Raw genomic sequence first — 23,159 nt, 5'->3', positions numbered from 1 at the left:
CCACCTCCTCACCAAAAAAACCCAAAGACATCCTTAATTTAAATGTAATTATGTGGGTTTTTTGATAACAGATTACAGTTATCCTGTGAAAAATCACACAGCAACTGAACCTCCTCTAAAGATTTTCTGCCCTCAATCAAGATCTCTTATGTACTACTGCCATCTACAGTAAGAAAAGCCAAGAGGGCATCTATACTCCAAAGAGAAAGAATCTATATAAAGTGTTATATTAAAGGGTTTCATGATTTGACAAAGTTTTTGTTTTCACTGTAAGAAATATGCAGTTTTTAACCATGTTAAAATAAAGATAACCATTAGATTATCTTACTTACATAAAACCACTTTTTTAAAAAGTACTTTTAAGAAAAGGGCAAGTATCTCAAACTAAAACAGTTACCGCTAAACTACTTCCTACAAACACAGAAAACGTATTTCTTGAGACTTTTTGAAATTTCTATCTACCAGTAAGGTTTGGCTTCCAAAGAGACATGTAGAATTTAAAAGGCAAGTAGAGAAAGATAACTGGAAGAAACAAACAGGTGAGGTTTTATTTAAGAATTTTACAACAAAATGTTTTTTACAATCACAGATGGCAGATTGAAGGTGAGAGGACAACACTCAAGAAACAAGCGAGGGGGACGGTATAGCTCAAGTGGTAGAGCGCACGCTTAGCACGCACAAGGTCCTGGGTTCAATCCCCAGCACTTCCTCTAACCCCCCAAAATAAGAGACAAGCAAGAGGAGAAGAGAGAAATGGCTCTCGTTGGGGTTCTACAATATATTAGGAAATCAAATGATCTCCTCTCCTTCTCCTCATCTTTGCTTTGCTGACTCTGAGGTTTGCAGCAATTGAGTAGGTAATATATGTGACTGCTTCTCAGTGTCAGAACCGAAGTGCATAAAGACCTACATGTACATGAGTTCAAACTGACAGTGGGAAGACAAGTTATGCTTCCAAAAGAAGAATCAAATTTGAGCCATAGCAGCATCACTAAAATACGCAGAGGAAACAGTCTCTCAAAACAGAGGAATACTGTAAGGGCCAAACTCATGAAAGTTTGGGTATGTTTGTTTGGTTTCGATGTTTATACAATCACATTTCAAAATACAGACTTTCAAGTCAGCTGTGCAATCCCATCTACACCTACCGTAGAGGCTGGTGAGGGGCAAATGTTTAGCAAATGTTTGAAAATATACCCTGAACTACCTTGAAATGGGGATACTCTACCTGAACTGAAGTTTCTAGGAAGCTTGGAGCTAGACTACATTCTTCACATAGTTACAGTATTATGCAACACCTTTAGCTTGAATTCTGCAGATGATTAACAGTCCTCAAGGGATAGAGAGAAATGTCATGTCTAGAATGTCTTAAGCTCTTAAAGATTTTCTGAAGCCATTAAGTATGTTCAAAGAGATTTTTGTCTAAATATAGTCCAGAGTCCCGAACATTACAAAGTTTATACTTATTGCTCTATAGATAAGATATAAGCACTCAGAATGAAGAATTATTGTTCCAACATGTATGTACTTTTGTTAATGGTGGGTGAAGCCATTTAAATTAGTTGTGTTGCTGTTTTGTAGCTGCATGCAACTTTGTTTAAAAATAAGGCTTTCTTAAAAGTGCTATATATTTCAAACTCTAGTATAATGAATGGGCTATCTTCAGAGAAATAGTTAAATATTTTCCATTTTCATCCATTATTTCTACTACTAAAGATTAAAATGAATTGGTGTGTTGCTTCTTCCCAATTGGTGTGTTGCTTCTCTAATTAAAGAGCTTTAAATTAGTAGCTTCAGATAGATTAACTGTTGGGTCATATTCAATTTATATGAGAGTACACAGTTTAGACCATAAAGATTATTTTACAAGAAAAAGCAAAAAGGAGAACATAAAACAGATTTCAAATCCATTTAATTAAACAATTGAAAACAAGAGAAGCCTCATATAGGGAGCAAAAACTTTAACACATTCAAATACATGAAAATTAAACATTGAGGAACATAATGCCCTTCTTTTTCTCAAGACTAATCAGTTACATGCAGATAAAAACCAAACTTTAAAAAATAAGTGACTGAGATAAGAAATTAACTGGAATATTTGACCACGCATCTTTAGGACAACTACCCTTTAAATTAGCTTTGCCTAAGCGAAGATTCAAATCCCAAGATTTGATGATTTTCTTACCATTTGGGGTCCAACATTCACATTTATTGGTCCTAAGGTTTTTGGTAAAATCTTTGTTGGTGAGTTGGTGCTGGAAACTGGAAATGCAACAAATGAAATGTTACCTGAAATGATATCAAAACACTAGGTTAATGTTCTGCGATATCAAGGGCACCTTCTGTCCACCTATCCATCCCTGGTCCTAAGCCTAGCTTTGCTTAAGTAATTTCCAACTACCTTAATAAGGAAGTTAGAAACAAGAAGCCATACTGAAAAGCCATACTAAGTAACGCTTTGTTGTAGGGAATACAATTAGCTCTGCTGAAGAGCAAATCTGCAGAATAAATAGTTCGGTCTATCTGACAACTACTGGACTTTCAGCTGGTTTTTTAGAGGAAAAAATATTTAGAGAACACATAATGCAAATCGTAGTTTATATCAGAGTTGAGACTTCCAGTTAGATCTTTATTAGAAATCATAGAACAAGAAAAAAATGCATGAAGTATAACATGAAATAAGATAAATATCTATTAGAATTTCTTTACAGTATAACACAAAATTTTATACTAAAAGTTAACACGTTTTGAAAATGTTGACTTGGTAGTTTTCTGAGGCTTTATTCTAGTAGAGAAATAAACAAGCCACCTAGTTACTGATGTTGGAAACCGTGGGATCTGTATAGTGTTTTCAAGTGATTTCAACCACTTAAATTTCAAATTAAGGTAGCAAAGTGCTATCCTCCCAAATGAAAAACCAACCAATAATTTTCTAAACTCCCATATCAACTACTTAACTCCTCCCGACAAACTTCAGTTTATCAGTGTTTCTCTTAGAAGGTAACAGTAGGGATCCAATTTAGCAAAGGAGGTCACACAGGAAATGTGTGCAAGAGGGTCAATATTGAAACTCTGGGGAAAAACCAACACTGAAGAGCGGGACCAGAAAGACGCCTTCCTCTCAGTCTCCTTCCTCAGCTGGCTCCCCACCTTAGCTCTTCCAAAGCTTGTCCACCTCCTTAATGCCCTTCTCTGATCTCCTAACTCTCAGCAGATGCTCACAACGCCTGCAGCACGGAGCTCAGGCCACCAGGCTAAATTACAGCTTTTCTTCCTCAACCTGTGCCCTGATCTGTGCTCTCACATACTTTTCCGTATTTCTCTCTGAATAGAAAGTCTCATATAAATTACTTCTTCCATGTCTGCTTTGTACTTCTGGTCTCCTCAAGGGAACTCACCCATCAATTATTTATTCTGTCTCCTGAGTTTTCAACTATAGCCTTGGCTCCTTCTTTTCAGTTTCTCTCTCTGCCCCTTTGTCATCTATCATTTCCCCTCCAATTCCACATTCCAAAAATCAAATTCTTTGTCTTTCTTATGCCCACCCAGCAAGGCCTAGGACCCAAATCTGCTTCTCCTTCAGTCTTAGTACAGGACTGAACTTGGCGTCACATGTGATTATCACGCACCCAGTGATACAATTCAGAAATAATCAACCCCTCCCCATTCAACTGACCACCGTATCCTACCTGCTATCTCCTTACCCTGGTTCCTTTATGTGGCCAGCACTTGTTTAATTTGAAACTTTATCAGATCTGGTTTGAATACAGTTACCCTCTAATTCAGAGGTTCACAGCCCTGGCTGTGCAATGGAATTATCTGGGAAGCAATCAAAACACCAATGCCTGAGTCTCACCCCCAGAGCTGCTGATACAATAGATTCGGAGTGAACTGGGCATCAGACAGTTAAAAGTTTTCCAGATGGTTCCAGGGTACAGCCGGATCTGAGCATTACTTCTCCAACTGGATGCCCTACTTCAAACCGCTTTCCTAGCCACTCCGCGCATCTGTGACAAACCAGTCTTTCTACCAGTGAAACTGTTCTGGACACTCCCATATTTAAGGTCTTCCAAGATGCCACAACATGTCTTCAAGGCCTTTCAGACTCCTCATCGTGGCACCAAAAGCCCGTCTGGAGCTCTCACCCCAGCCCCTCTTCCCCACTGCTCCTCCACAGGCACCTTCTGCTCCAATCAGATTAAACACTCTGCAGTTCCAGAAAGACCCCCAATCGACAGCTCCAGCTCTGGTGCACACCCTTCCTCCTGCTGGGAAGTCTCTCTCTGCTGGGACAGCTCACTGCTGCCTTCCTGCACTCCAAACTGGTATTCCACGCCGTTCTCTGAGCGATTACTACGTGCCAGGGTCTGCTCCAGAAGCTTCCCCTATATACATCATCTCACTAACACTTGGGACAACAGTGTGAAATACATGATTACTGACTCCATTTTACACATGAAGAAATGAAGACAGAGGGAGGTGGAAGAATCTGTACGAGGTCCCGCGGGGAGCAAAGGGCCGCAGCTCCTGCTCTCCGTGCTGCCTCCTCCTTACAAGGCATCTCCAGCCTCAATGGTCTAGGTCTTGGATGCCCTTCTTCTGATTTTTCATCAAACCTATTATTACTCTTATTATGACCTACTGTAAGGAGGCTGTGTCTCTCAGCTTCGTATCCTAGCACCCGGTTTTGGTCCCTGGCACCAAATAGGTGCATGAAACAACAAAAACTGTTTGACTTGCAGAGATTGGAGCTGTTACCTCTCCTAATCTGGATACCACACTTCCTGTAATATGGCCTAAATTGTATCTTTTGTTACTTTTTAACAGGTGTTATAACTTACACTGAGTTTGAAGTAAATTTAAACACCAGGACCTTTGTTTATTGTTTTTAAAACATGACTGAACAATCAGTATTATCAAATAAAGTTTCCTTACTCTGAGACTGTGAAACTGATTTCTTAAATGCATAACATGCAAATCTTATCAATTGCCAAAGATTAAAAATTAAGGTTGTTGTCAAAACTCCCCAACTATGGTTATTCACCTGTTAAAGAATCTACTTATCTGGAGAATACGAATCTGTGATTCTAGAGGGAGGCACAGCTATGGAATGATAGACACATGCCATAAGCTCGGTCCAGGCTGGAGAAGGACCAGCCACTGATTCATGAGAGGAAGGACCCAGCCCTGAGAAAGTCTGGCTCAGATGGTTTTTCAAAATGACTGTAATGAGGCTGAATGTTTAAGATCATCTCTGATACCCTGTTTTGGAAGCAAAAGTTGAAAGCTTGAGAACAGTGAAATAAGAAACACACGAAATAAGGTATTTAAGGTTAGGGAACAGACTGACCCTAATTGTAAACCTAACAGTAAAGGCAAATGAAGAATATAAAACTAGGTCAAAAACAAAAAGGAAAACATCATTAGAGCCAGATCTGTCATGCCAGTTAATATCAGAGAACTGAGAGGGAACTTAATAAATCTGACAAATTGATTCAAAAGTGTATCTGGAAGAGTAAAGACAGAGAACAGCCAAGAAAATTTGAAAAAAAGGAACAATGAGGAAGAGAGAAACTTTAGCCTCCCAGATTTCATAATTATTACATAGCTAAAGGGATTGAGGCCATGTGACAGCTAAGAAGCAGATAAAGAAATTGACAAAACAGACATCAGAGTCCAGAAATTATTTCATTTATATATGAAAATTTTATATACAGTAAAAGTATCATTTCAAACCAATGGGGAAAGGGTAGATTACTTAAGAAATGTTGTTGAGACAAGAAATTGTCCGTTTGGATAAAAGAAATCTTAGATTTCAATTTCTCATCTTGCAAACAATAAATCCCAGACAGATCAAATATCTAAATATAAAAATTAAACCCTAAAAGTATTAGAAAACATAGTAGTTTTTTTTTAAATCTGGGGATGAGGAAGGATCTTCTAAGTACATTACAGAATTTAGAAATCTTCAGTGAAAACAGATTTGACTACCTAAATATAAATATTTTCTAAATGGCAAAAGACCCAATATACTTAAGACAAATCACAGACTTGGTAAAAGAAATTTACACAGAAATGGTGATGAATTTCAATAATAAAAAATTAATACTCTAAAAAAAAGAAACGTTTCAATGGACCAGACTGATAAAAGATGAAGAAGTTTGATAATGTCCTGAGTTAGTAAAGAAGTGGCAAAATGGATTCATTTAAAAAATATTTACTTGGCACCTACTGATTGTCAAGTACAAATGCTAAGCCCAACAGACACTCAGGACAAGTGAACTGTCCACTGCACTCAAGCTAATACATCCACGGGAGAGCCTTTTTGGAGGGCAGTCCTACAGTGTAATTGAGGGGCTTAGGGACTCTGTGTTAGAGTATAAAATTTTAAATAAGTGCTTTAAAAAGAATGATACACATGTTAAAGTTTCTTTCCATCTCAACAAATATTCTTTCAACTGCCCTCTGTCACCTAAGTGGCAACTGACCCCTGGCCCTGCAGAAACGCCACAATTAATAACGTGCCTTCCCCCGATCAGCAGGTCCTCTGCTATGTATCGCAGGTCTGCTATGTAGCCTAATAAACTAAGCAGATAAGAACAGTTCCACATGTCCAAGGACTGCAGTACTGTGGATAAAAGCAAAGACCTGGAAACAATTTAAATGTTTAAACATCTTTGGTACATGTGTATGACGGAATATTATGAAGTGCCTTAAAAAAATACAAGTATATATTGCCATGGAAAAAATGTTCCTATCACAAGACAGTAGGATTACCATTTACCTTAAAAACTACGTACACACGAGTTTACATGTGCACAAAAAGTCTGGCAAGATAAACATCAAATTTAATAGAGGTTAGTTCTGGGTGAGTAATACAGAGAAATGTTTTACCCTGGTTTATACTTTTTAATTACACTTTAAAAAATGTTTTATGAACAAGCATTCACTTGTTTTATAATGTAAAAAGCTACTGCCATTCTGAAGGGGAAAACAAAGTGAGAATGAGAGTGAGAGAGAATCACACAGCCCCTGAAGCAAGTTGAAGCACTTATAAGTGAGGGATCTGTGCTTTATGATTAGTAAAACTGAAATCTGCCTTAGAAGCAGTTAAAGGGGCTCTTCTGGGACGTCAGTAATTGTAATACCCAGACATAAAAGCCATGTATTTAGATACAATTTACCTTCATCAAATCAACTAGGCTCAGCAGCAGAAACATCATGTTTTGCACTCAAAAGGACATCTAAGTAGGCTATAAACATCCGGTCTCCTGGAAATTTCAGCCACATCAGAAGTAACCCAAACCAAGTCTAAACAATTTTTCATAAGTACCTGGCCTTAATTCACAGCTCCTTGGCAACAGGGTCCTGACACTGTCCAGAAGCCAATTCCTGGTACTTGATGTATTTATTAAAAAACAAAAATTTAAAGACCTGCCTGGAGTTTGGTCCTGGTAAGTCCCTGAATTGACTAAATGAGATCAATCACCTACGAAAAGGGCTAGAAAAAGAGCTAAAAACTTATGCCAAATCTTGGCACAGGCACCAAATTTTGGCTCCAATTTTATTTCAATTTCTTGAGTAACTGGAATCTTTCTGTTTTCCATTAGAATTGTCCAGACACCAAAGATTTCTTTCCCTCAAAGTTCTTTAGGGGGTTCCAGATATAGTTAATCACCTTCAATATGTCCAATTAAAAAGAAAAAGTTCACTCAAATAATTGTGGTTTGCCTACATGATGCCAGTATAAGTTATTTATTCACAGCACTGACTTTCTGGGGGAAAAAAAATTTTGGGGGGGTCTGAATTAGTTTTGGAGAAAACCTTTTTACCCAAGCCTGTATCATATCCTCCTAGAAGAACCAAATTAGTAACTTACTGTAGGAAAGAATACACCTATCTTATGGGTTTATAAATATCTCAAATCAGAAATAATGTATATCCCACATCACTTCTATACAGGGCCCAAACTTCACAAGCTAAACCTGCAGCCCTAAATAAATGTTTAAAAATGACCCACATTGTGGTGGTGTATGTGTCTGTCAAATTCAGAGAACTCTAGGCTAAAAAGGATTAATTCTATTACATGTAAATTATACCTTAAAAAAAGGGGGAAAAGTGACCTAAGCAATTTCATATTTATTAGTAAGAAGTTAATTATGGATTATACAATCCTTGTGCTTTTTTCTCTTCTGTTACCTTGTTGTCTACTTTTTAAGTTTAATTTATAAACAGGAAGTTCATGTATTTGTCTAAATTATATTCCTCCAGCTACCCTCTCTTTTGAAAGTCTTCCTGCAGCATCACCATCTCCCCCCTCTGCAGGATGATTCTCCTCAGCACATAAACACTCACTATTTCTTTCATCTTAAAAACAAAAGACAAAACCAATTTTTCTTAATCATGCACAGCTTTCCCGCTACCAACTCATGTCTGTTGCCCTCTGCAGCAAAACTCACAAAATCTGTCAACATTTGCTGTCTCCACTTCTCCACTATTTTCTTTAACCCACTCCCACTTCCCACCCCAACTTCACTGAAACTGCTCCTCCAAGATCATCTCCATGTTGCTTTGCTAAATCCAACGGTCAAATCTCAGTTTTCAACTTATCTTAACCTGCCAGCCATATCTGACACTTTTCAAAATCTCACCTTTCTCTCAAAAACTCTTTACTTGGCACCCAAGCCACCATTCTCTCTTGGTTCTCCTCCTAACCCACTGGCTTCTCCTTCTCAGTCTTGACTGCTGGATCCCCTCTCTAAAAACTCAGGAGCCTCTCGTAACGGGGCTCCAACTCTTCTCTGTCTACTCTTCCTCACGAGGTGATCTGATGGCTCCTGTGTACATCCCTCCAGATTACATCTCTCTCCTGAACTTCAGAGTCACATATCAAATGTCATTTCCCATATCTCCATTTTGATGTTTAACAGATATCTTAAACTTGACATATTCAGAATCTAACTTCTGATCACTCTCCATCCCACCAGAAACCTCCTTCTCCCATCTCTTCACCTCAGTAAATGTCAACTCCATTCTTCAACTGTTTAGACCAAAAGAGATCACTGTTGACCTCCTCTTATACCCTACATTCAATCCATTAATAAACCCTGTTGGCCCTGACTTTAAAACGTATCTTGAATAGAGAACAAACTAGTGGTTACCAGTGGGGAGGGGTGGGGAGGGGCGATACAGGGGTGGGGCGTGTGAGGCAAAATACTGGGTGTAAGACAGGCTCAGGGATGTATTCATTGTACAACACGGGGAATACAAGCAATTTTGTAATACCTGTTAATGGAAAGTAACCTTTATAAATTGTATTACAATTTTTTTAAAAGCAGATGAACAATGTAAAAAAACAAAACAAAAAACCTATGTAACAAGAGGTGGCTGGGTCAGAACATCACTGGTTTACATTTATGATGATGGTCCTTATTTTAAAATCTTATTTAGTTCTTTGTTATACATCTGTATTCATACCCACAATAAAAATAATGATTTAATATTTACAAAAAATAAAATAAAATGTATCTTGAATACAACCACTACTCCACTGCTACCACTCTGATCCAAGTCACCATCTCTTGTTTGAATTATTGCAATATTTTCTTGATTCATCAACCTGTTCTGCATTAGGCCCACCTCACCCCACAGCTCTGCTCCCAGCCTTCGAATACTGTCGTCACTAGACACAGTAGCTATTAAGCACTTGAAATGTAGTTAGTGTGATCAAGGGCCTAATTTCTAAATTTACTGAATTTTAATTAATTTAAATTTAAAAACTGAAGCAGTATAAAATATTTTCCCATTAAAAACAGCATTATTTTTTTAAAAAAGATTATGATGTACAAACAAAAACAAAAGTAAAAAACAAACAAAAAATGAAAATATTATTTAAAGTAAGTCTTTAAAAAACAGTATTATTGTTTTGGTAGAACTACATTTCACCTCAACTGTTGAAAATTTAGCATCTAAACTGAAATGTGCTTTAAGTGTAAAATACAGATTTTGAAGGCTAAGTGCTTGAATGTGTACAATATCTCATTAAAAATCTGTTCCTACTGATTGCATGTTCAATGATAATGATATACTGGGTTACATACAAATCTATCATCAAAATTAACTTTACTTGTTTCTTTTTTTGCCTTTTTAAATGTGGCTACTAGAAAACTTAAAACGACGTGACTCACACTGTACTACTAAACAGCACTGCAGTACCCACCATCACACAGCAGGCAGTGTGATCCTGCCTTGTGGAGTAATTCTCTTCAGAACTCCCCAGCTGGCTTTGCATCTCAGGCAGTGTAAGTCCTCATGACGGTTTACAGAGCCCTATGCCACCCAACTCATTCCTCTATGACCCTGTCATCTGTCAAGTCTCTCTTCAATCTCTCCCTTCATTCCACCACGTTCGCCCAGGCCTCTCTGCTATTCCTCAAGCTATGCCCAGCAAGTTTCTGCCTCATGGCCTTTGTCCTTAAAAGTTTCCTCTGCCTAGAACTTTCTTTCTCCAGAGAGCTATCTACAGCCCTTACTCTCCAGCTTCCTTCAAGTCTCCACTAGGTTGTCACTGCATCAGAGATGTCTGACCCCACTGTATACACACTTCTTCACTCATTACGATTTTTCACCAGAGCACTTTTCTCTATACAACGTATGGCATATTTATATTTACTTCTTATGTGATTATTATCTGTCCAGAGCCTGCCCACTCCCAGAATGCTAAGTTCTACAAGAACGGGGGATTCATTATCTCATTCACCACTTTATCTCCAGCAGCGAGCATAGTGCCTGGGCTTTAGCAGAGTTCAACAAGTATTTGTTGAACACATGAATGAAGGCTTGAATGTCTGCAGAGAAGCGCACGACACAAATTCATGAGACAGGAGTAGGCAGTGAAAACTAAGTCTCCTCCCATCCCCAACCACCACTTAAACCAATCTCTTCCTTAGTGACAGCTACTGGTGCCAGTCTATACATAACCTTCCAGAAATATTCTAGGCATATACAAACATATGTACCTAAATATGCTTTCTCCTTACACAAATGGTTGAATATTATATTAGTTTGCATGTTGCTTTTTTCCCACCTCATAACACTGTATCTATGTTAGATGTCTTTCCCATCCTGTATAATGTAGTTCTGCTTTAATACTTACTTTGTTAGCTACATAGCATTTTTTTTTATGGCTCGAACAGTTTAAGTCCCTTAAAATGGAAAGCTTTCAGTATTACAAACATTATTAATAGTAAAATCTTTTACTACTACAAACAATACTGCAATGACTACGCATAAGTCGTCACACATACTGGTTGTACCAACTGGATACACCAATTCAACCCTCCGTACAGAAATGCATTACTGTCCATTTCCACATATCCTTACCTACTCAGTGTGTCATTAAACTTTATTTCTGTCAACCTTTAGGTTAAAAAAAGTACCTCATTCTGATTTTATTTTATTTTGGTTTAAACTTATTATTATGAGTAAGACTGGCCTTTTTTTTTTTGGTTTAAAAATCTTCTAAATTTTCCTTTGTGAGAATTATGTCCATCTTTCTCTTGGCTGTTGGTGATTCTTTAAATTGGTAGATCCTCTTTAAATATTGAAGGAATGAGTATATTCTTTCTTACCTGCTGCAAATATTTTTCCCAATTTGACACCTGTCTTTTGCTTTTATATATGATTTCCTTCGCACATTTTTAAAGAATGTCATCAATTTTATGGTTCTTTCCTTTTATGACTTTAGTGTCATGATAAAAAAAAAAGGTCCGTGAGGATGTTTAAATATTAAAATAAAGAAGGTCAGAGTAACTGCACAGTTTATGTATTTATCTTTGCTCCCCACCCTGGAGGGCCACATCATGCATGGATGTGTTGTGTTTTACTTCTCTTACAAGTCTGGTATTTCCAGTTGGATATGCTGTTCTTTGAAATTACCTATCATTAGTTGCATGCTAAAGGTTGTATTAAACATCACCCATGTTTTCTTATAATACTTCAATGACTTCATTTTAAATTATAAATCTTTGATTCATCTAGAATTTATCTGATGTGACAAGTGAAAGATCCATCTTTTTTTTTCCTAGATGGCTATTTTTAATAAATAATCAACCCTCCTTCTCCCATGCTAATATGAGAGTCTACCTTGATCATTTACTTATTTAGGTCTATTTATTGACTTTCTATTCTGCTCCACTGATCTGCCTATTTACGCGACAGTATCACCAGATTTATTTTATTCATGATTAACATTTCCAACAGAGAACAGAGAGACTCAGAAAAAGAAAGTGTCAAGTACTTTTTTCCTTCCCTTATATTATATAACTATACAAATTATAATACCTTTTAATTATTTGTTAATAACTGTTATAAAGGACTTGACCAGTTTCAAATATAATACTAATGAGGTTAAGTCCCAGGTCAATTCTGGAATAGGCCAATTCATTTTGCAAAGAGCAAAGATTCCACAACCTTCAGACTGCACTTCTAATTTCAGCCGGCCATCTAGAAAGCAAGAGATGTCACTGGAGACAGAGTAGAGGCAGGAGAAACAATATGGATGGCTCAGGGGATAGCTAGTTAACACTTTTATTTGAAAAATAACTCAGGCCCAGTAGATCAACAGCACTTGCCTTCATAAATGAAACACATATAAACAACTCATAATTAATTTGAAAAGACAGCATACCCAACTGGAAATAGCAAATCTGGAAGATCAGTAACATACAGCACATCCATGTATAATGTGCCTGTCAGGACTGGGGGGGTGAATATAAATAAATAAATACTGCAGTCACTCTGACTTCCTTCATTGTTACCTTTAAATATGTTCAGATCTTTTTTTTTAAGTTTTTATTCTATTTATAGCTTAGCTACTAGTAAAGTTATAACATGCATTAACTACACACACCTTGTAATACTGTTACGTTCTATTTTGTTGCATGTGGACTCACTCAGGTTCACTGAAATTGCTAAGATTAAATCCAAAGGCCAACATCATTACTAAACTTTTTAACGTGGGTGACCACATCACTATAAATAGGGACGGTGAGGAAGAGAAAAGTTCATAATAGCTCCAAAGTATAATGGTTAAAGTGACCTCCTTCTCTCTATGTGGTTCCAAAAATGGCAATCAAGCATCCTTCGTGCACAGATAGACAGAAGATCTGAAATGTATATTCCTTCATATCAGGGGCATGGAAGCCAAAGCGCGGATGTTTCTGCAGCGGTCAGAACACAGGACTTCTAGGATTCCCCCAAGTGGACCACCTAACCAGAATCTCCAACGAACCACAGAAAGGATCCTTGAAATGACCGTAACAAAAAACAGCTCTCCAGCCCTCAGGGCACAGCCCTAATGGGACAATAAATCTTTTATGTCAGTCTTTCCTACATACTTTCCCTAGAGGATCAAGTCTGTTCTCTTGGCTTTGATAAGCATTTTCACTTGGAGGACACCTTTTAAAACAATTAGCTACCTCCCTCTTTCTCTGGTATCCAGAACCATAAATGCCCCAGATTCTTCAATTTGAAAGGAGAAAAAATTTTCTTTTTCCATCTTCCCACATGCTGGGACTTAAATAGTGCTTCTTCACAAATGAATTCCTTAATTCAGGCTCTAGTATCTGGAAAATTATCATTGTTTTCATTTAGTTTATCAAACCTCAAAGCTAAAAGATCTTAGACACTATGAAGTCCATTCCCACTAGGTCTCTTTTGCAGAACCTTCCCCTTCCAGTATTTTTTAAATGTCCATCCAAAGACGTTTGTCTCATCTAGAAGTCCGATCCCACAGCTTCTTCCCTGGCTTTTTTTATCTTTAGTTAAAACATGTAATTTTGTCCCTTTTCGATTACCTTGCTCAGACAAGGAAATCTTTTCGTTCTTAATTTTTTCACTTCTCTCCCACCTGCCTAATTAGATCTTCCCATTTCTGGACACTGTATCTTCTGATTAGTAATTGAAGCTTTTGCCATATGGCCTCAAACAACTTGGTTCTTCCAGGCCTTCCCAGTAACTCTTCCCGCATGTGCCTGGCCATAAGACACAAAGCGGCGACAAAAGTGGGAGAGGGCAATGTCCCTCTTATTCAAAATACATACTTGTGGGCTTCACTAGACACTAAAGAATCAGAAACCAGGTGGCAATGCGCATTTTAAACAAGTGCCTCAGATGATTCTTAGGCTCAAGCGAGACAGGGACAGGCTGCTTCAAGTTCCCGTCTTCTCTGTGTTCAAATTAAAGAAGCAACAGCATCTAAGTAGACGCCACTCCACTTATCTCTGTTTTCATTTTAAAGAGAGAAAGGGCCGAGTGACCCTTATTTATTCAGTCGCTTGTTCTTAAATGTTGTATCTTTTCAACGTTCAGCCTATTTTCAACCACTACTTTTAGCACCGTCACCACGGCCGATACACCCAACAGATGGCACATAGACGCTGACTGCAAAAGAAAAGAGTGAGCGGAAAGTAGCCCATTTTATCTTGTACCAACAGCCCTGAATGGCTAGAGCAGATCATCGCAGCTGGGTGCGCCACAAGGATCAGAGCCAATGAGCACTAGAACACCCAGCCACCCAGGGCACTTAAGTGGACATCACTCATGAATAAGCCCACAGCCCCTGTGAGATGGTAACCTGCCACAGACAGCGTTAACAAATAAATCATTTTAAATTTACAGTCAGAAGATATTTTTCTAAAAGTTACAAAAGGCAGCAACGACTGCAGACAGATCTAGTATTTAGAAGTTGCCTTCTTAAGATCAATTTTAAAACTTTAGGACACTTACACTCAAAAAGACCGAAGGCCACCTGTGAATTAGAATTTCAAAGCAGTTCCATTACTTAACAGATTAAAAAAAAGGGATCCTTGTATTCCATCTGCCATACCAAGTAGCTCATTCACAACTGCATTGCCATCAATATTCTTATTTCAACAACGTGTTCCACCGGAGAGCTATTACTGAAGCTACGTCTAAAGCATATTGCCAAGAGCAAGAAATCTTCTACATCAATATCAACAAAATCTTTTGTATTAAAATCTTACCTATTAAAATATTCTGCAGACTTTTATAAATAAGTTCCACTGGGTCTACCTGACACACAGTAAGTGCTCAGTTAGATGTCTCTTCATGTTTCTGTCAAAGAAATTGCGAAGAGTTGCCAACCTTTGCAAAAGTGAGCAAAATGCACAGACAAAGCCCCTGCTGCTGATCTCCAGCTTTAGAGTCAAGACCCAGAAGTTCATCTGAAAACTGGTTGCTTAAAACTTGGTGGGAAGAAATAATGCTATTACCTCATAGGTTCCTGGAGCCACTTGCAAAACAGAGTTAACTCAGAAGACACTTAAAGCACAACACTCACAGCTGCTCCTCAACAGCAACATAAAAGGTTTTCCTCTCAGAAAAATACAGGCTTCAGGCAAATCTTCCCTCTGACCTCTGCACCAGAGATGCGATATTTTAGGTCGCCATCAATAGCTTCCAACTCCATAAAAGTATGTAAGACAGAGAGAACGTCTCAATCAGTCACTCTCTGCATCTTCTGACTTGGAGAAAAACAAAAGGGGGAGGCCCCCCTTCCCCCAGGCCTCAGTTCTGTGCTAGAGCTCATACGTAAGGCAGGAACCACGCGCACCTCACCCCACAAGTCTTCTTTCAGTGTATTGTTCTTAAGTTGAAGGGTTAACAGTCTCGATTCTTTCTGCACTGCTGCTGTACAGGACTGTCGTGCCTACATCTGTAAGTGACACACATTTTTGATAACTACGACCTATGATGCTGTCATAGTTACACACCACATGCGAGCTCACCAGCTTTCTTTAGGGTTGTCTGTTCCATTAGAATTACACATTCTTTGTGCAAAATAATACAAGTTCTTACTCTAATCAAATCCACAACTCTGTAAATCCATTTTAAACTCCATGTAAGTTAGTTATCTTAGAGAGGAAAAAAAAATAAGGAATAGTTACATATTGCTATTCCTAAAAAAGCAAAATGTACATAGACAGTTTAGACTCAATCTTAATTCAAATAGTGATCTGAAAAGTTTCAGTATCTCTAAATTCTGCTGTCATTATTTGAAGCAAAGAAATCTTCAGGGGAGCTCACAGGCCCTAGCTAAGAACAAGAGAAACTTTTAATAATCCCCCTGAATGTTGCTATCTTTCCCAGTCTTCTGCTTAGACCAATTAAACATTTGGGAAACTGCTTAACATTTGCTCCATAGGTAAATTCTGAAAGAAGAAGGTTCAAAGAATTTTGGGGGCTCTTATATATTATTACTAACTTTACAGTGTAGGGTAGGGCAAAATTTTATTAAGTGCCTCATATGTGAAAGATCTGGTGCTCAGTACAGGTTTTCTAAGAGCTAACTTAAAGAAATGCATACAGTTGTAATGTATATAAACACACACTCTGAGAGCACAGAACTTCTGTGTTACTTGTAAAAGAACGGATTTTTACTTTACTCATTAGCAACTCCACAAACTTAAAAACTACTTTTTGACTGTTTTCATTACATGCATATCGCTTCCAAGCTCTTTCTTCTTACTCTTTTCAGCAGATAAACATTCCCCTCCTTCGATTAGCTTACTTACTCTAAGCTTCATATCTTTTTTTAAAGAAGGAAACTGCAACCTGCATTTCAATGAAACTCAAAATATTTTCCCCACATTTCTTGTTCAAAGATCTTTAGGAATAAGTCTCATGCTTCTCATTGAAGGTAAAATAATCTATCTCTAAATGCAAATAATGTTTCATATTGCAATTTCATTTTGAGACTTAAAACCTATCGTGCAATGACAAACTTTTGCCACCTAAGTAATCTTTATATATTTTATAATGGCTTAGTTTTTTCACTAATATTCTATACGATTTAATTTTTCCATCATTTAAAGGCACTAAACTTTCTCACATTTCCTCTAATTACACATAATTTTTTTAAAAAGCCTCTTCAAAAAGTCTGTTAACTCCAAATATGTTACTCTATACAGTTTCTTAAACCCTGAATATTAAAGAATAAATGTTAAATGACTAAGTTGTATTTATTCACTGATTAAGTCAGATTTATGACCTCCCCTCCCCATTCCAGCTACTGTGAATTTTGAATGAAACCACCTCAATTGTAACAGAAGAAACATCTGTTGCTTTTTTCTTCAGCAGGGCTTTCCTAACTGAAAGAAAGCCTCTTTGCCTGACCTCCTCTCCCACCCCCTCCCCACCCACCCCAAGTTCCTTAAAACTTTTTTCAAAGACAATGTATTACTGAAAATCGTACTGTCTCCATTTAAAATGTCATGGTTTACCTAGAAACATGTACTTTTTTATTAAAGTTCAAAGAAGGAGGAAATGTTATAGACACATCAAAAAACAAGAGATGTGACTGGCAGAATATTCATTGTAACTAAAATGCAGGCTTTGAGAGCACACTTGAAGTGATCAACTTAAGTTGTCACACATTCTGGGCTCACTCAGTATTGTTTGTGCTTCACAGCACCCAGATTCATATAGGATCTTGCATGCTATATTTTCTTTGCCACTCCAACGCTAGCATAATGGCAGTCACTACCCCAAGAGGCAGACACCAAATGGTGCCACCCACTCTCACACTGTGCCTCATAATAAACCATAAAGCACTGGAATGCACCGACCCCTTTATGAGCAAACAATGCCTGAGCCTCATTAGAATACAGCTGACATTTTCAAAGCACAAATACTTTTAAGAAAAATGTACTTGGAGGGGGGAAAAAAGGGAATGAAACAGCTTATAAAAGCTGAAATGTTTTTTTAAGTGTCAGGTTTATTCCAAAGATCCCGAGGAAGCTCATTTTGCTACTGACAATTTAAAAGTTTTCATAAATGGGAAAAAAATGTATAGTTAGAGGCAAAGCTTATTTTATTCACTACTGGAAAGAAATGAAAGTAAAAACTCACATCTGAATTGCTCTCACAAGTAAGTAACCACGAAGTACCTTTAAGATTTTTTTCCTCAACTGCTTCCTTAGTTCTTGAACAGAGAAAATGGAGCTCCAGAATTGTTTTTACATTTTAATTGACTTATATAAGTAACTGAGTGTTAAACTAAGCTTACTTTACCCCTCCCCCCATCCCAACCCCCATACCCTGTAGTTTTCCTGTCTGCAACAAGCAAGGACGTCTTGAATTCAGCGTGCTCCTGGCTATCTATCAGTTTAACATTGCTGCTGTTGAAAGATTATAAAATAAACGCCACAAAAAACGCACCCAGCAGTAAGAAACAAAATGATCTCTCTTACCTGGTCTAAAGGAGCATGCCTCTCACTGCAGTACCAACAACACTCTCCAGTCTTTGTTACCATTCAGTGGAAACTTGAGACTGTGTCAGACATAAGCAATCGAGCTCAGACACGCTCAATTTAAAATACTTCTCAGTAAAACTAAAAAGATGCTCAAGAAAATTGTTCAGCTACTGGCTTTTAAAAGATACATGAACACTGTCTGATGCAACAAAGACACTTAAAAAGGAACCAAAAGTACAGGTCTTAAAAGACCAAGGGGTCTTTTTATGTAGAGTCTTGCTTTCTTATTAAAGACTGTTTCAGAAATAGGCTTAAAGTGGTGAAACAATACAATGTCGGACTCCACACTAACATTTTTCTGAAAATCACTTGAATTTTAACTGGCTAAAAAAAATAAGATGGAACTTACTCATGAAACCTGCATATTTCGAATTGTACATTTGCTGGCTCCAAAGCAGTCACAAAGCAGGAGACCTCAGTGCATCTTGAAAGCGGAGCAAAAGCACCATGAGTTTCAAAAAAAAAAAAATAGGAGGAGAAACTCTTGAAAAACTGGTCAGGCTTTTCAACCTGTAATAACTGTCCAGCTCTTCTGAGAGGGGAAAAAAAGCCCTGGTTCTGCCCCGTGAGATAGGAGGCTATGCTTCAATGCCAAAATGAATGACAGGCCCATTTCTGATATCAACAAAGAGCAGCTTAGCGGTGCTCGATTTTTTTTTTTTTTTTCACTTTCCCTCACAGTTAGAAGTTCTAAGTTTTTCAGGTTAGTACCTTTATATCTAGGGTTAAGTACCTTTCTGCATTTTCTCATGAGAAAACACAATTATGTTGTCCTAGTTTTTTAAATGATTAATTAAAAATACATACCTAATTATCTTAGTCAGTTTTTCCTAGGCAGGAAGCGGAACAAAAGATGACCTCTTAAATTCCTTCCCAAATCTAACCTTTGCAGTATCAAATTACCATATGACTAATTATTAATGTTAATAAGCTACTCCTGTGTCCTGATATGTGGGCACAAAGAGAAATAAGAAGTAGGCAACAGACACAAAAATAAGGTAAATGAGATTGTAAAATTTTCAACTGGCTAGGTGTAGAAATCATTTACTAAAGTACAACTCTGGTTATACAAACTGACAACAATAAACATGTCAATCGACGACATATGAGCCGAGCACTATTTTGGGCTCTGGGGACACAGCAGTGAGCACAGGAGACAAAAGCCAAATGAAAATCCCTGTCTTCAGGGGGTTTATTAGCTTATGTCTCAGTTCCCTGCAAGTACAATTCTGCTGGATGATTAAGGAACCTTTCCTTCTTTGAGTAGGTATCACCCAATCTGAAATATTCCTCTCTGAAAGTATGTCTTGATGACAACTCCAGCAGGGCAAGGATATGCTGCTTTGTTCGCTGTTGTATCCCCAGCATCTGAAACAGTGCCTGTTAGACACTCAAATAAATATATACTGAATGAAACATCAAACAGAGCTTTTCCTTAGTCAAACTTTTCTTTGTAAACAGACTATGCACCACATATTACACGTATATACACACAGATATCAGAAATGATACAGCACAGGGTATAAATTAAATTAGGCTGCAAATACATATTAGCTTAAAACTGAAAATACAATCTATATGGCCCTGTATCTTTTCTTATTCTAAAATCTGTTTTCAATATCAGATATGAAGTCACTAAAATACCTGAGTAAAAGGATCAGTTAACCTCCCCAGAGCAGGAAATCGAAGGTCACAGGAGGTTCTCACTGAGCCCGGCCCTGGGCCATCACTCAGTACCTCGCTGGTGCCGGCAGGGGTGGTGGGAGCCCAGGCGATGCCCCTGCCTCCTTTCCTGAATGCCCTCTCTATGCAGGGTCAGACCGCAGATTCTGTGACCAAACAAATAACTTATATTTTGGGGGAAAAAAAAAAAGAATCAGTTAAAATTCTATACACTAAGGTTTTGTGGACTATCAGACTTCAGAGGAGTTTTGAATAAAAAAAGAAACTTGAAAACTACATAGCATCCAATCATTTTTGTGTAGTAAAATCTAATATGCTTACATCTATTCACATACCCACATTTGGAGTTAATTTTGTCTCCTCATGCTGCTTCCCATCATTCTTGATTGCCTTACTGGAACCCACACGGAGAGAGTAAGCACACCCCTCTAACCTCTCAGACCAGCCAGAAGCACTTGTTCCATGTCACCCAAGGCCAGGATGTGCAGGGGCTAGATACGGTCACACCTACTCTGTGAGTCTTACAACAAAAGGCAATTAAACTTTCCCGTACTGAGGTGCACTCGCCCCTACTTCTAAACAGCACAGCATCCCATGCCCCTACTCCTGGAGTTGGATGTTGATTTACTAATTCAAATATTCTACCTGGAATAGTCACACCTTCAATAAATGAACAGCAACCCAAGGTCAGGAAGACATGGCGATGGCAACGGTCAACTAATGGATAAAATATCAGCGGGGTCAAAGCAGGATTCCACGGTTCCTGCAGCAGCAGCGTTTCTTCCCCCTAACCATCATTCATCTTTCCTTTAACAAACACTTCCTGAGCACCTCTTACGTATCCAGCACCTGAGCGAGGCAGCAAACTGACCCGCTCCCTCCTGTCTACTCCAGAGACCTGACCTGGAGCCTCCCTCTAGTCTTCCACATTTCTTCTCCGTTTGCCTTCCTTGCCAGTGACGCTTTTCCAGCCCCGAACTCTTCATTCTCACTGCCCTTCAATCTACTCCCAAGCCGCTCTTGGGAGGCAGCTTAATCACTACCTTCTAAATGCCTTCGTAAGTGTATGCCAGACTGTGAGGAAATTAGTGAGTCTTCCCACTGGCATAATAAAATACATCTTATGTAGGTTCTCTCAGACAATTTCTCCTTAATCTTAGACAGAAAATCCACCTAAGCATCATATTATTTACAGCTACTGATTATCTAGAAAACACCAAAGGGGGCTTGTTTATAAGCTCATTTGCACTAGGGTTTGCTATGTTTATTGGCAACCTGACCAAAGATTAACCACCTTTCACAGATACACTGATGATTTTATAGGCAGAAGTGACACTATGATAGCACAGTCAGTTTTTACATGCCCCACGCCTGCATAACTACCTGCCAGATCCATATTATGAGGGATACAATACACTTACTCACATTTGCAAGTAAAATGTCTAATCTCCCTGATGAGGTCTATGCCTAAAGCAAAGGGTACTGCTACCACCCGCATGGGTAAGTGTTGGTTTCTTCAGACTATCACACGGTAAGTGATTTCCCCTTCACTCCTCCTTCTCCTCCTCCTACCTTTTAAATTTGGACATTGTTCAAGGTTCTCTCCTTGATGCTCCTTTCCCCCGAGATTTCTCTTCCCTCTTTGGAGGACATTACCCATCTCTATGGCTCATCGCCTCTGTGGAAATAACTACAAAAATTTACACTTCTAGTCTTAGCCTTCTCTATTCTGCTCAGCTCTGAACTCTTATTCACAATCGTCTATTGGATGTCTATGTCTACACTCCCACAGTGCCAATGCAACTTGTGTAGTAGTGAACTCCAAGTCTACAGCCTCAGACCAGCTCATCCTCCTATGTTCCCCATCCATGTTAAAGGCATCATTATCCAGAATAGAAAGTAACTTTCTATTCTTGCCTCTTCCTCACCATCTGATGCTCACATTGTTTCTACTTTTTTTTTCCTAAAATACTCATCATTTCCCTGATTTAAAATCAAAAGAATTAAGAAGTATAACTTCTGATGAACTCTTGGTGTCTAGAGCTACACTATCTACAGGGGTAGCCTTAGCCACATGTGGCTGTCTAAATTTAAATTGATTAAAGTTAAATAAAATTAAAAATTCAATTTCCCAGTAGCACTAGACAAACGTTAAGTCCTCAACATGTGGCCAACAACTTGCAGATACAGAACATTTCCATCATTACAGAAAGTTCTATTAAACATCTCTGGTCTAGACAATAACAGCAAACTACTTAAGACTGCAGCCTCAATGCTTTTCAGTCTGGCCCCAGTCTACCACCTTTATAACTTTATCTTCTACCAAAATCCCTATGCATGCTTTAGTCACAACTGAATTAGTAGAGCCCAAAGAATCAAGCTGAAGACTTTACAAGATGAGGGAGGCATTTGCCAGGCCCTCGGAGAAGGCTCTACGGAAAGGGAAGGAACCAAAGACGTGAGAGAGGACAGAAACAGTTCATTAAAGCCCTCACGAGTCAGGAAGGGATGGAAATGGAGAAAGCATGAGCACTGGAGTCAAATTCGACATGTTAGTTTAGTCATAAGGTAAAGTAATTCAACTCAAACTAGTCTGACTTGAAAAGAAATTGGTTGGTTCCACTGGCTCACAGAAGGCAAAGAAGGGTCAGAGAACCAAACTAGGGAGTCAGGGATGCAGTCAGGTCTCGTAACTCTACGGTTGCTAGGACTGTGTCTGTCTGTCTCTCTCCCTTTCTTTTGTCTCTGATTTTCTCTCCTGTCAGCATCATTCTCTTTCACTATAGATCAGCATTCTTTAAATGGTGGGAAACATGGCCATTGATGTGTCACTGGTTTTATTCTTACAGATTCCATTAACCCTCTCTCATCCTGCGCCTTAAAATACCAGGAAGACATTCATTGGCTGAATGTGAGTCAGGCGCTCTTCCTGGCCAATGAAATGTTGTCAAAGCAATGATGTGTTGGGACAATCAACTGTCCAGAAGGACATAATCACGTAAAATGTAATAGCTAGGGAGATGAGGAAGAGAATGGTGGAGGAGCTTCTAGGTACCCCTCAGATGCCACTAAAATCTCTAGCCAAGTCACTGAAACATAAGAGAGTAAATGATTTGCCACTAATCTAGTAAGAGGTAAAGT

At 38.4% G+C, this 23,159-nt stretch overlaps 1 protein-coding gene across 13 annotated transcripts in view; it reads right to left on the bottom strand.

The window, feature by feature from the left end:
- Nucleotides 1-23,159, bottom strand: part of TFDP2 (transcription factor Dp-2) — a 156,143-nt gene that overhangs the window by 43,789 nt on the left and 89,195 nt on the right. For 9 of the 13 annotated variants that reach the window (XM_032487254.1, XM_032487208.1, XM_032487202.1 and 6 more), the window contains one exon: nucleotides 2,186-2,289. In XM_032487254.1, coding sequence (XP_032343145.1) covers nucleotides 2,186-2,289 — 104 coding nt within the window. Of the gene's footprint in view, nucleotides 1-2,185; nucleotides 2,290-18,272; nucleotides 18,352-23,159 lie in introns of those variants that run through there. The other 4 variants (XM_032487222.1, XM_032487241.1, XM_006190553.3 and 1 more) reach the window with 3 other exon arrangements.

The sequence above is a fragment of the Camelus ferus genome, chromosome 1, assembly GCF_009834535.1.
Source record: "Camelus ferus isolate YT-003-E chromosome 1, BCGSAC_Cfer_1.0, whole genome shotgun sequence".
NCBI lineage: Eukaryota > Metazoa > Chordata > Mammalia > Artiodactyla > Camelidae > Camelus > Camelus ferus.
This window is presented reverse-complemented; position numbering and strand designations above follow the sequence as displayed.